The 11,370-nt window shown below is 42.2% G+C and overlaps 1 protein-coding gene and 1 long non-coding RNA gene across 7 annotated transcripts; both read right to left on the bottom strand.

Moving 5' to 3' along the window:
- Positions 1–222: 222 nt before the first annotated feature.
- On the bottom strand, positions 223–10,106 carry LOC307035211 (uncharacterized protein). 6 transcript variants are annotated; one of them, XM_079674285.1, is made up of 12 exons: positions 5,674–10,106; positions 4,658–4,890; positions 4,391–4,569; positions 4,217–4,305; positions 3,681–4,025; positions 3,422–3,539; positions 3,254–3,345; positions 3,025–3,137; positions 2,607–2,691; positions 2,266–2,457; positions 1,418–2,025; positions 223–1,249 (listed from the first exon to the last, which is right to left on the bottom strand). In XM_079674285.1, exons 5-8 carry the CDS (start codon positions 3,936–3,938, stop codon positions 3,135–3,137), a joined length of 471 nt encoding a protein of 156 aa, XP_079530411.1. In that variant the 5' UTR covers positions 3,939–4,025; positions 4,217–4,305; positions 4,391–4,569; positions 4,658–4,890; positions 5,674–10,106; the 3' UTR covers positions 223–1,249; positions 1,418–2,025; positions 2,266–2,457; positions 2,607–2,691; positions 3,025–3,134. The 6 variants fall into 6 exon arrangements, with proteins under 6 accessions (XP_079530411.1, XP_079530410.1, XP_079530408.1 ...); XM_079674284.1 differs by lacking the exon at positions 5,674–10,106 and having other exon boundaries at positions 1,418–1,617; positions 1,889–2,025; positions 4,658–5,662; XM_079674282.1 differs by lacking the exon at positions 5,674–10,106 and having other exon boundaries at positions 2,575–2,691; positions 4,658–5,662.
- A 102-nt stretch (positions 10,107–10,208) lies between these two features.
- Positions 10,209–10,943, bottom strand: LOC307037733. The gene is made up of 3 exons (XR_013807776.1): positions 10,761–10,943; positions 10,399–10,568; positions 10,209–10,308 (listed from the first exon to the last, which is right to left on the bottom strand). It is a non-coding gene; the product is annotated as an uncharacterized lncRNA (long non-coding RNA).
- Between the last annotated feature and the right edge of the window lie 427 nt (positions 10,944–11,370).

The following is an 11,370-nucleotide window of genomic DNA, read 5'->3' as shown; positions in this document are numbered from 1 at the left end:
ATGCCATGTGTGTTAATGCTGCTGCAACGCAAAGATTTCCCAAATTGGGATCAATAAAGTTCTATCTTATCTTAAACCAACAACCAGTGTTCCGGATGAGGATCATCTCTTTACAAAAATATTCAAGTGCTAACCCATATTGTTACTTCTAAATTAATTTATTTCCAAACGCATTATAATGCAGTGTGATGTAAACAACAAAAAGTACCACAGACGTATGCTTAATTTATATTTATTCATCAACCAACCACATCAATAACATTGTTTTTAAAACGATAAAATGGTCCTCTTTGGCAATGGTTTACTTATGTGTTTCACCACAATACAAGTAAAAGGCCACCATAAGGGTGTACGTCTTGACTCTAGAGCGTTGGGGTTAGTCTAACATGAAAAGCATGGACAACAGAACATAAAATCAAGTTATGCAAACGGTTATAACATACAGTATTAAGAAATCATACAACACAACCATTTTTTTATGATTTAACTATGTATATTAAACATGTACATTCTATGTGTAAATCAAATATAACAATTTATAACAATGTATTATTTGGTTTTGAGAACAACAATGAGGTGATTCACCAAATAAACTATTTGTTGTTTATCTCAATGTCCCTAATTATACATCCTAAAAGACTGTGCATTGTACATGTTGATTGAAGTACTTCAATCAATCAGGTTAATAGCTGGAGACCAAAAAGGAAATATAAATGACAAAGCAATTAAAGCAAGTAACGCAAAAGAAACAAAAATGAACAATTAGAGGAAAGCTGTTATTGGCCTGCGGTGTAACAGGTGCATTCATATAAAGTTAATGACAGGTAAATCCTATAAGAGATCGAAAATAATAATGCAAAGGCATCCCGTTCTTGGAAAAAAGGGAAAGACCTCCTGCTCTTGGACAATGATGTGCTCACCAAGTTGTATGGTAACCAGCAAGATATACTTGGAGATTTAGGAATTTACATTCTAGTGTTTCAAAAAGGATCAAAAGTAAATGGTTCATTGCTCAGGATGCATTCCAGGGACGCTGAGCATTTTCTTCAATACAATTTAAGTTGTGTACAAGTGAAATGTTTGGCCTGATGCTGCAGCATAGGGAAAAGTCATATGGTCAACATATTCAAGGGTGATCTTCCATTGAGGAGTATGAATACAATCTCTAAATATAAAGTCAGTAAAGTATTTACATTTCTTATAGCACATCAAGTCTTGGCGGATATTCGTGCTTGAGAGCAGCAGCAATCTGGGGAAATACAGAGAAACAAAAAAGAGGGGCAGATCAGAAACCAAATTTGAGGTTTTTGAATACACAATGTATGTTTAGCATTAATGAATACAAAAGTAACAGCAACATGTCTAGGTTGAGGCTAAATCAACAAAGATCCTGTACATTAATTCATAAGTAAATTACCTAAATTATGTTTCCTTCTTCATCTTCACTGGTGTCTGGACTGCTTAGGCCACTTTGACTTTCCTCTACATGTTGAAGGAAACAAGCATCAGGACCTAAAGCAGTCTTGTACTGCTGCAGTACCACCTGCAACCTCTCCAACGCCTCAGCATGCTTCCTTCTTAGGGTGCACCCAAGTCCTCCATTCCCCTTGTCTACATCTGAAAATACACAAAATATTGTTATATGGACATACTATAAAGTAAGATTGCTTCACGAGGCCAGAGCACTTCAATGGAGTATATTCTCTCCCATGTACATATAAAGATGATTGTCACTGTCAAGGGACTTCATGATGTAAAATGGCCAGGACGAATGGGCACAGGCCATTATACTCTATCCAATTTCTGTGACCAAGGATGATTTGGGCTGACTTTTTTTCCTTTAAAACTCATACTTTACAAGGTAGGTTAAGTTTTGCTTTCAACTTACCTTCCTCAGCCACCTTATTTTTTAGAGCAACTGCCATGTTCTGCAACCATGTGCAATGCAAGGATGCCTTTCTCCTCTTGCAGTCTCCGTGTAAGCATGACTTGATCAAGTATATTTTTTCTTGGCTGTAAAGTTAGCTAAAATCCAATCACAGTTTATACATGAATCACATTTTCATTATAGCATAACAATATGTTTAAAACTCCAAACATGTACTTTCAAAATAATCAAATGTATACACAATAAGAAAACTTAAGATATACCCTTAAACTAAATGAACGTTCTAACACTCTACATGATAAGTGCATAACTCAGCAAGGTATACCTTCATATAACAGAACTTCAAATTAATTATTATGAAATATCTGAAAACTGACCCATGCCATGAACTTCCCACGGCCACAGCGCGGACATGATGCTCCCTCCAGAGAGGGAATGCTCCACCGCAGCAACATCTATGCCTCTGACAGAGTCGTGTACCAGCTGGTTGTACTTCAGTACCTCCTGATTAAGGCGCTTTTTGTCGTCTGCAAGCTTCCTTCGAAGTCGATGGCGGAGCTTGCTGCTGTCTGAAAAAGACATGAAGTAGTGGGATAGGGATATGTGACAAACTATATTTGCAAGTACAAAAAATATATATAATTCAGTAGGTTGAATCTGCAACCTAAAACATTATATTGTTATACCATTCTGTCGGTAAAGGGATTGCTTCCGCTACCTCAAACTTAGGTAAAGCCCCTCAATGCTTTGCTGCAGTGCTGTTTGAAGGATGTCTTCAGAAGTACCCGATGTTACTGATGTTCCTGTAGAAATAATATTGGCAGTAAAATGTACTGTTACACAACACGTAACGGTTTTGAGAAACAAAGTTGTGCAACATATTTAACACCTTTTAACACAAGTTGATGGTACAACTATGGAAACTGGAACATATCAGAGATAAACATGGACACATAGTTGGCTTGCTATTGCTTGAAGATTATGTCCCAGTCTACTGAAATCCAGTGAGGGTCCCATTACGTGGCATGAAAAATCAGCCTTATTGCCTTAAAATTGGCTGCTCTTTAGGATCAAATCTGTAAATTCAAACAGTCATGGACAATGATATGTAGCTGGTGTTATCTCGTCGTGCTTACCAGATGCCCATTCCTTCACGTCGGAAATCCACGTCGACACCATGTCATCTGAGACACAATGTAGCTCCGTCTTGAGTTCCTCAAGACTTGCAGTCTCTTCCAGGAGTCTCTTACTAGTGTGATAAACAGTAGACGATGGACATTTATCAAGATTAAAACTTGCTATGATTAACAACAAGCCATGTGCAAATGACAAAGGACACAACAACACCATTAATAGGAGGCTCACCTTCACATATCTTGTGGAAAGTGCCTGAAGAAGGGAGTCACCTTTTTTCCTGTTCCATCCCATTGCATGCACTGTGAGCATGTCCAGTCGTGCTTTTGAAAGCAATAATGAGGTTATGATTTGTCATCTAAAAAAGTATGCAATAATAGGGCAAAACCTTCCACTCACCTGCTTTGGACATGTATTTTGTTGTCAGGGCACAACGGGACAGGTAGCTGTTGACCTGCTCCACCTCTTCCCCAGCGGTCATCCCTGCTCCCTCCTTGTTCTTCCCACTCCATATAATCTGATGGTAAAAGGTTGCTGGAATTGTTGTGCAAAGAGGCTACATACTAGTATACTAAACAGTATAGCTTAGATATTTACTACTTCAGTTTTATAAATATAAAAAATATAAATGTACGTGATACAAAAATATTTCACATACCTCGCATTTGGTAGCATGGGCTCGAGCATGCATTACACTGAGGAATGGCTTCATGGTAGTCAGCTCTTGGAGAGCAGGAAGGACACTTGCAGCTTTCTCCATGTACGGCCAGTACTTGCAAGCCACATCCATGGCGAATAACTTGGCTTTGGCTGGCATGAGTTCCTTTTGAAGATACAGGGGGGAGGCGAATATCTCCCCCCTGTACATATTTAAGGCCTTCAAAAGAAACCCATGGCGACATACAGCCACCTCCATCCCTTCTTCATCCAGCTTCGAAGCCCTCCTTGACGTCTCCCTCGCTGCTGTCCACTGGGAGTCCCCACATGTGCCTCTTCCCTGGGTCTAAGACACACATTACATCAGGACAAATCAGTTAAAAGCAATGGAATCACGATCTACAACATTTGTTCTAATTATCTGATTTTGGTGTAGATGGTAAGGAGAAGTAGCTGAATTTGAAGAAAGTCAGGGTCTGATAAACATGGCTATTTTTGTGATATACATATAAGGTAAAATGACGAATAAAAACTTGCATTTTTCAGTGATCTCTGTATTTTGTCGACAAATGCAGCCACCGTCTTCTGCTACAAAGAGCCCATTAAAAAAGGGGCTGCCATCAGAACTGAGGAAAAAAAGATTAGCAAATATATCCATGAAATATAAACAGTAATCAAAAAAGTTAAATAACAACATTGTAAAAACAGCACCTTCCACTTCGCCGAAAGCGATACAGCTTCCTGTTTCCATCGGCAGAAACAGCCAACATCTCCGGCGTGCAGGCAGGGCAGATGAAAGGAGCACCACAGCAGAGCTGGTCTTCCTCATACGAGGCATAGGAGAACTCCAGAAAGCTGCGCTGCAGTGCATCTCCGTAGACAGGTCCAGACTGGAAGATAATTACATATATTGCTGTGATTTTGTCTATTTACGGAAATGTTATGATGTATAATATGGTTAAGAATATTTACACTTACTCTTCCTCCACACTTTGTGCGATGCTCCAGCCGCTTTGCAAAGGCCTGTCTGGAGAATCCCGGAGAGATGACCTTGAGCTCTTCAAAGGAGCTCAGGAGGTCCAAGGTGTAAAGTGTGGAAATACTGACCGAAGCTGGCCAGTATCCACTCTTAAGGAGGACTTTCAAGTCGGGGGTCCACTGCTGCTGGCAAGTTTGACAGACATATAGTGGCAGATGCAAGTCATAACGCCCTTGGAACAAGTAAATAAACATAATTAAGACACATTTTACAACAGTTCCATCTACAAATAGTCAAAGATGAACAGATATTACATGAAGGTTTTACTCCAAGTGGAAGCACAATGCCTCAGCCCACAACAGTAAACATATAACAACAATTCAATAGAAATCCAAATATATATATATATATATATATATTTGTATATATTTTAGGGCCGGGACTCGATTAAAAAAATTAATTACAGGCTTTGTAATTAATTAATCGCAATTAATCGCATTTTTAATCACATATAAATATTTGACCTGAGAACAGTGAGAAGCAATTTTTTTCACATGGATTTTAGTATACCATTGAATAATGACTGAATACATAAGCTTAAGCGACAAAACATTGTTTATTTTTTTCAAGGTGGTCCTGAACCAAGACCAACAGAAAAGTGCAATTTTTGCCATAAAGTGTAGCAATAGGATATTTAGGAATATAGTACATTTCAGAGATTCAGGTAGCCTATAGGTAGGTAGACCTTCTGTAAACTATAAAACTTTGTTTTTTAAGTATAACACAATACTTTCAAGTACATTCAGAACATTGGAAACCCTGACTATTAGAAAACATCTCTGTTGCTTCAGAGGCCATAACAGACTTTGTTGATTTACCAACAGTTGATTTAAAAAATCTAATACATTTCAGTCCAACTCTCTCAATAACCTTGGCCAAAACAATAAACAGTTCAACATAAAGTGCAAGTTGCACCAACAACATAATAAATAGTTCAACATAAAGTGTACTGTACCATTTAAAATAAAATAAAAAAGTGCCAGTGATTGACCTCAATCCCTCCTATTCTTCCAATATCCTGATGAAAAATAAAATCTCTCTGTTGCATAGGCCACTGTTTGATCAACGCGAATTGGGTGTGGGTCCTTGTACTCCGAGTCGGGCTAACGTCCACGCTAGCTTCCACGCTAGCTGCTATATGTTTTGCATTGAGGTGATACTTGAGGCTTGATGTGCTGCGGTGATATGCGAATTCCTTTTTGCATAATTTGCAAACAACCGTGCTCTTATTGACGCTTCCATCCGTCCGTTTTTTAAAACAAAATGTCCCATCCACGGGGCCAACCAAAGCGGTCTCATCAGCTTGTTCGTTCATGTTTGACTATTGTTCACTGTGGTTTGTTGTTGTTTGAAGTCATGAACGTTAGTTGGTGCTCCAGTATAATCGGTACCCCTGAAACTCATCCAGTGAGAAACGTTCCGCGGTGCAAAAATAAGTGCGATGTGACAACCCCTGCTTCACTGCCTATGCTGGTGTGGGTGTGCCTTTGTGTTTGGGTGTGTGTGCTTCTCTCTCCCTGATTGTATCCAGGTGTAGCCTCTCTCCAGGTGCTCCCAATCTGATCAGCGCCTCCAGAAAGTATCTAAGTAGGCTGCAGTGGCTCTCTCTCGGCCCGGGGAACGTAGGAGGAAGAGCAGCCCGGAACAGCTATCCTCCTGCATAGAGCTTGTTAACCCTGTTTGGTGGTCGGTTGTTTTGGGGAGTGTGAATAAACTCCTCTTTTTTCCGTACTCACGTCGTCGTCTCATCGCTGCGTTTGTTATGGCTGAGAGCCAAGCCGTGACAGCTGGGGGCTCGTCCAAACCGGTAAGATAAGCTTGGGTGCGTGTGAGTTCGTTCGTTATTTTGTGTGGGGTTTCTCCTGATAGGTGGTAGCGACGGTTCCCTTGGGACCGTTGTGCGGGGTGTTAATGTTGTGGTGAAAGTGGCTGAAGCTTCGGTTTGGGGGCATGGCCGTGGTCGCAGTATTTTTGCTAGCTTGCTAGTCGCTTTGCTCGGCCAGCGGTCTTTAGTGCATAAGTACCCGCCGCAAGTAACCACATGAAGACCAGGGAGGAGATTAGTTAGCGGGTGTCGTAGTTAGTGGGGAAACTCCAATCAGTTTTTTTTTCTCTTTTCTCTCTTTTGTCTCACTGTAAACTCGGTGTTGCGTTGTAGTATGGCGGAGGTAGACGCGTTTATCAGTGCTCCCTCTCAGGAAGCCCTTGAACATTTCTCAATGGAGCAGCTGCTCGTTATTGCGGAACATTTCTCGGTGGAAGTTGTTGGCGATAAGAGGCTAAAAAGCACTATAAAAACCTCTATTGTGTCAGTATTACGTGAAACGGGTGTGCTTCCGGAAGTTAAGGAGGGGGTGTTAAAACCTCTGTTGCAGGCTAGTTTACTGTCCTTTGAGCAGCAGAAGGAGATGTTGTTGTTGCAGCTGAGTCATGACAAAATGAGGTATGAGATGGAGTTTGAAAAGGAGATTGCAGTGGAGAGGATGCGGCAGGAGACTGAGAAAGCCAAACTTGATATGGAAGGACAGCGTCTTTCCATAGGCAGAGGTAGTGCGGTGTTGGGTGAGCGGCACGGTGAACAGGTGCCCAGGTCTCCTCAGCGGTTCGATGCTAACAACTTGCGCTTGTTGCCACAATTTAATGAAAGTGATCCTGACCCTTTTTTTTTGCTTTTTGAACGGGTGGCTAAAGCTAGGGATTGGCCGGATGCAGACTGTGCCCTGATGCTTCAGTGTGTACTCACAGGAAGAGCACAGTCCGCATATTCCGCGTTGTGTTCGGAGGATAGCTCTAGCTATGTTAAAATAAAATTGGCGGTGCTTAGAGCTTATGAACTTGTTCCAGAGGCTTATCGACAGCGTTTTAGGTCCTTGGAGAAAAAACAGGGTCAGACTTATGTGGAAATGGCGAGGGATTTATCTGTTCATTTTAAACGTTGGTTAGCTGCTATGGACATCACTTCCTTTGACAAATTGGGTGAACTCATGATTTTGGAACAGTTCAAAAACATCCTTCCTGAGAGCATTGCAACCTATATAATAGAACACAGGGTAACTTCGGCATCCGAGGCTGCAGTAGCAGCGGATGAGTTTGTGTTACTGCATAAGGGCAGGTTCGGAGGGCGTGCTGGAGATCTACCTGTGTTTGGGGGAAGTGGAAGGTCTGTTGATGTTGGGTCATTGGGGATGGATCTAAAGAAAGTGGCTTGGGAGAAATCTGAGGATACTTGTAACTATTGTCGTGAGAAAGGCCATTGGAAACCAGACTGTCCGGTGCTTAGAGCAAAATCCAAGGGAGGAAGATTTGTGGGTAAACCGGTTGCGTTTGCTGCTCCTGTGAGTAGCTGCTGTGTTGAAGAGGTGCTTACGGACGACTTATGTGGACCTGAGGTTCTGGCATCCTATGCTCCTTTTATAAGAGACGGCTTGGTGTCATTGGTGGGTAGCAATGTCAAAGTTCCAATTAAAATTTTGAGGGATACAGGTGCATTTGACTCCTTTATCGTTGACTCGGTTCTGCCTTTGTCTGAGGAAAGTGACACTGGTGACACGGTTCAGCCTCGGGGGATGGGATTAACGGTTTTTCCTGTTCCTGTCCATAGGATGTATCTCGACTGTGACCTTGTTAAAGGGGATGTAGCTATTGGGGTAAGTCCAGCTTTTCCAATCGAGGGGATACATTTCATTCTGGGTAACGATTTGGCAGGTGGTAAAGTCTGGGCTGATGGCCCTTCTGTGTTGTTAGTCACTGGTGGTCTGATTGAGTCAGCATCTGAGAAGCGCTCTACAGTGGTGCCAGACGTTACGGCCGCGTGTGTGATCACAAGGGCTAGGGCCAAAAGGGATCAGGACTTGCTATCACATGGGAAGTCAACTGACACAGTGGAGGTTCCATCTTTGTCTGAGTTTTCGGTGTTACTTACACACAATGAGGTGGGAGAGGAGCAACGTCAGGATGCTTCGCTGAAAGGCCTTTTTGACTGTGCTGTGCCAGTGGCAGAGAGGTTGTTTGAACGGTTGACGGAGGCACATCTGACTATTAATTTGGCCAAATGTGCCTTTGCAAAGGCAACAGTGACATATCTTGGCCATGTGGTGGGTCAGGGTTGTGTGGCTCCAGTTCTGGCCAAGGTCAGAGCAATATCTGAATACCCACAGCCCACAACCAAAAAGGAACTCCAGAGATTTTTGGGTATGGTGGGTTACTACAGGAGGTTCTGTGAACATTTTTCCACTACAGTGTTTCCTTTGACTGAAATTCTTAGGGCTAAGGTAAAATATACTTGGTCGGTCGACTGTCAGAGAGCGTTTGATAGGGTTAAGTCTCTGTTGTGTTCCTCTCAGGCGTTAGCGGCTCCATGTTTTGATCGTCCTTTTAGTCTCCAAGTAGATGCAAGCCAGGTAGGAGTCGGTGCGGTTCTGCTCCAGCTTGACAAGGGGGGGGTAGAGAGGCCCGTCAGTTTCTTTTCAAAGAAACTTAACAGTTACCAAATGAATTATTCGGTGATTGAGAAGGAAGCGTTAGCACTCATTTGGGCGTTGCAGCATTTAACTCTATATGTAGGAGCAGGAGGACCAATTTTGGTTTACACAGATCACAATCCCCTGACCTTTTTGCATTCAATGAAGTGTCCTAACCAAAGACTGACGAGGTGGTCTTTGTTTCTTCAGGCTTACAACCTTGATGTTAGGCACATTAGGGGGTCTGACAATGTTATTGCTGACGCGCTGTCACGAGCCCCATGGCACTAAGTGTGGTTAGGTTTTACCTTAATGTATATATATTGACTGTCATACTGTGATAAATCTTTCTTGCTCTGCCCATTCTTTTTAAATAGTGCTACTCAGATACTGGTGTTGCTAAAGGTGTGGCTGGGCATTGAAGGAGAGGATTGCTGTGTGAAGGTGGTGTTTTTTGTTTGTTTTTTTTTCATTAGGGACCTGGGGGAGTTCCATATGTGGGGTTTTGTTTTCCATGACCTTTTGCTTTGTTTTGGGATGGGGTTGGTTGGTGGTGCCGGTGGCCCTGGGGACACCGACTTTAAGGGGGGGGGGTGTGACAACCCCTGCTTCACTGCCTATGCTGGTGTGGGTGTGCCTTTGTGTGTGGGTCTGTGTGCTTCTCTCTCCCTGATTGTATCCAGGTGCAGCCTCTCTCCAGGTGCTCCCAATCTGATCAGCGCCTCCAGAAAGTATCTAAGTAGGCTGCAGTGGCTCTCTCTCGGCCCGGGGAACGTAGGAGGAAGAGCAGCCCGGAACAGCTATCCTCCTGCATAGAGCTTGTTAACCCTGTTTGGTGGTCGGTTGTTTTGGGGAGTGTGAATAAACTCCTCTTTTTTCCGTACTCACGTCGTCGTCTCATCGCTGCGTTTGTTATGGCTGAGAGCCAAGCCGTGACAAAAATGCGTTAATTTTTTTAACGCGTTAATTTTTGTGTAATTAATTAATCTTAATTAACGCGTTAAAGTCCCGGCCCAAATATATTTGTTTACCATTGATGGTAATTAAAATCACTGGTTTGCCTGGTACCACAGTGAAGTTTGTGCCTTTACAGGAGCAGTTGGGTGCCTTCACAGTTGGCAATATGCAAGCTGTAAAAAAAAAAAGAAAAGCACTAATTACCATTATATGCTGGCCGAAGAGACATGTGAAGATCAAAATGCAAGTTTGAGAGAGCATACCTTGGTCATGGGTGTCATATCCACCTTCCACTCTAACAACACACGTTGTTGGACTAATTGGTTTAAAAAAAACATTCATTAAACTGTCCCTGTTGTGGAGTGGCTGGTTCTTGTGATGAAGTACATCACAGTCTCCACAGAACCACTCCTCGGGGAGACACTCTCTACACCTTGGGAGGAAATACAAAATTATTCTAATATCCTAGAATTACTTTCATTTTCATGTGGGTTTTCTCTAGGTATCCAGTTTTCTAACATCCCAAAAGTCATGCATGTTAGCTGAAATAGCACGGCACTGAGCATTAATACTGAAAAATTACAATTAGGTAAAGTAATTTAAATAAAGGTAAATGTTATCTCACCTAATAACAGCCGGCTCGTGGCAGAGGCCACACAGGGGATGACCAACAGCCTCTTTTTCTAGAAGGCATTGTAGGTGGTGTGGTCTCGCTTCTTTCCAGCGCTCTGAGGCTTTCTGCTGCCGAAAAGACCAGGATGAGGCAGAGCTTTTTTGAGGCTCAAGAGGAGGACATGAGGAAAGAATGTCAGAGTCTCTCCATATTCTTTTCTGTGAACAGAATGGGAAACTTTAACTGTAAAATGACTATATTTAAGATGAACACTAAAAATCAAGGATCATTTCTTTGCTCAGTATGGAACTGGCCAATATCTTTACTGAATTACATTCCTCGTTCGAGTCCTGAACTGTCAGTTGTGTATAAGGTTATTTTCTCTCACTAACACAATTTATTTAAAAATTGATTTTAGTTTTAAACTTAAAGCCATTTTTGTGATTTAACAAATTCGTGTTGTGCTGAAGGTTCAGTACGCAGAACCTCCCCACTCGAAGACTGGAAGCCCTCAGTCGGGGGGGGGGGGGTGTGACTGTAAAACATCACACAGAAGGTTAACCACAGATAACTGATGATTTGTATTATCTACCTATTGTTTAAAAGCTTGTGAAATTAAATA

Source organism: Notothenia rossii (assembly GCF_949606895.1).
Source record: "Notothenia rossii genome assembly, chromosome: 4".
Taxonomy (NCBI): domain Eukaryota; kingdom Metazoa; phylum Chordata; class Actinopteri; order Perciformes; family Nototheniidae; genus Notothenia; species Notothenia rossii.
This window is presented reverse-complemented; position numbering and strand designations above follow the sequence as displayed.

What these genes read in the sequence shown, in the direction of transcription:
- LOC307035211 (XM_079674282.1), bottom strand. Translation starts at nt 4,912, where the DNA reads ATGTTTATTTACTTGTTCCAAGGGCGTTATGACTTGCATCTGCCACTA. An exon ending in GCACAAAGTGTGGAGGAAGA is followed by an intron (nt 4,570 to 4,657) that starts GTAAGTGTAAAT and finishes ATTATCTTCCAG; the next exon opens with TCTGGACCTGTCTACGGAGA. An exon ending in CGCTTTCGGCGAAGTGGAAG is followed by an intron (nt 4,306 to 4,390) that starts GTGCTGTTTTTA and finishes TTTTTTCCTCAG; the next exon opens with TTCTGATGGCAGCCCCTTTT.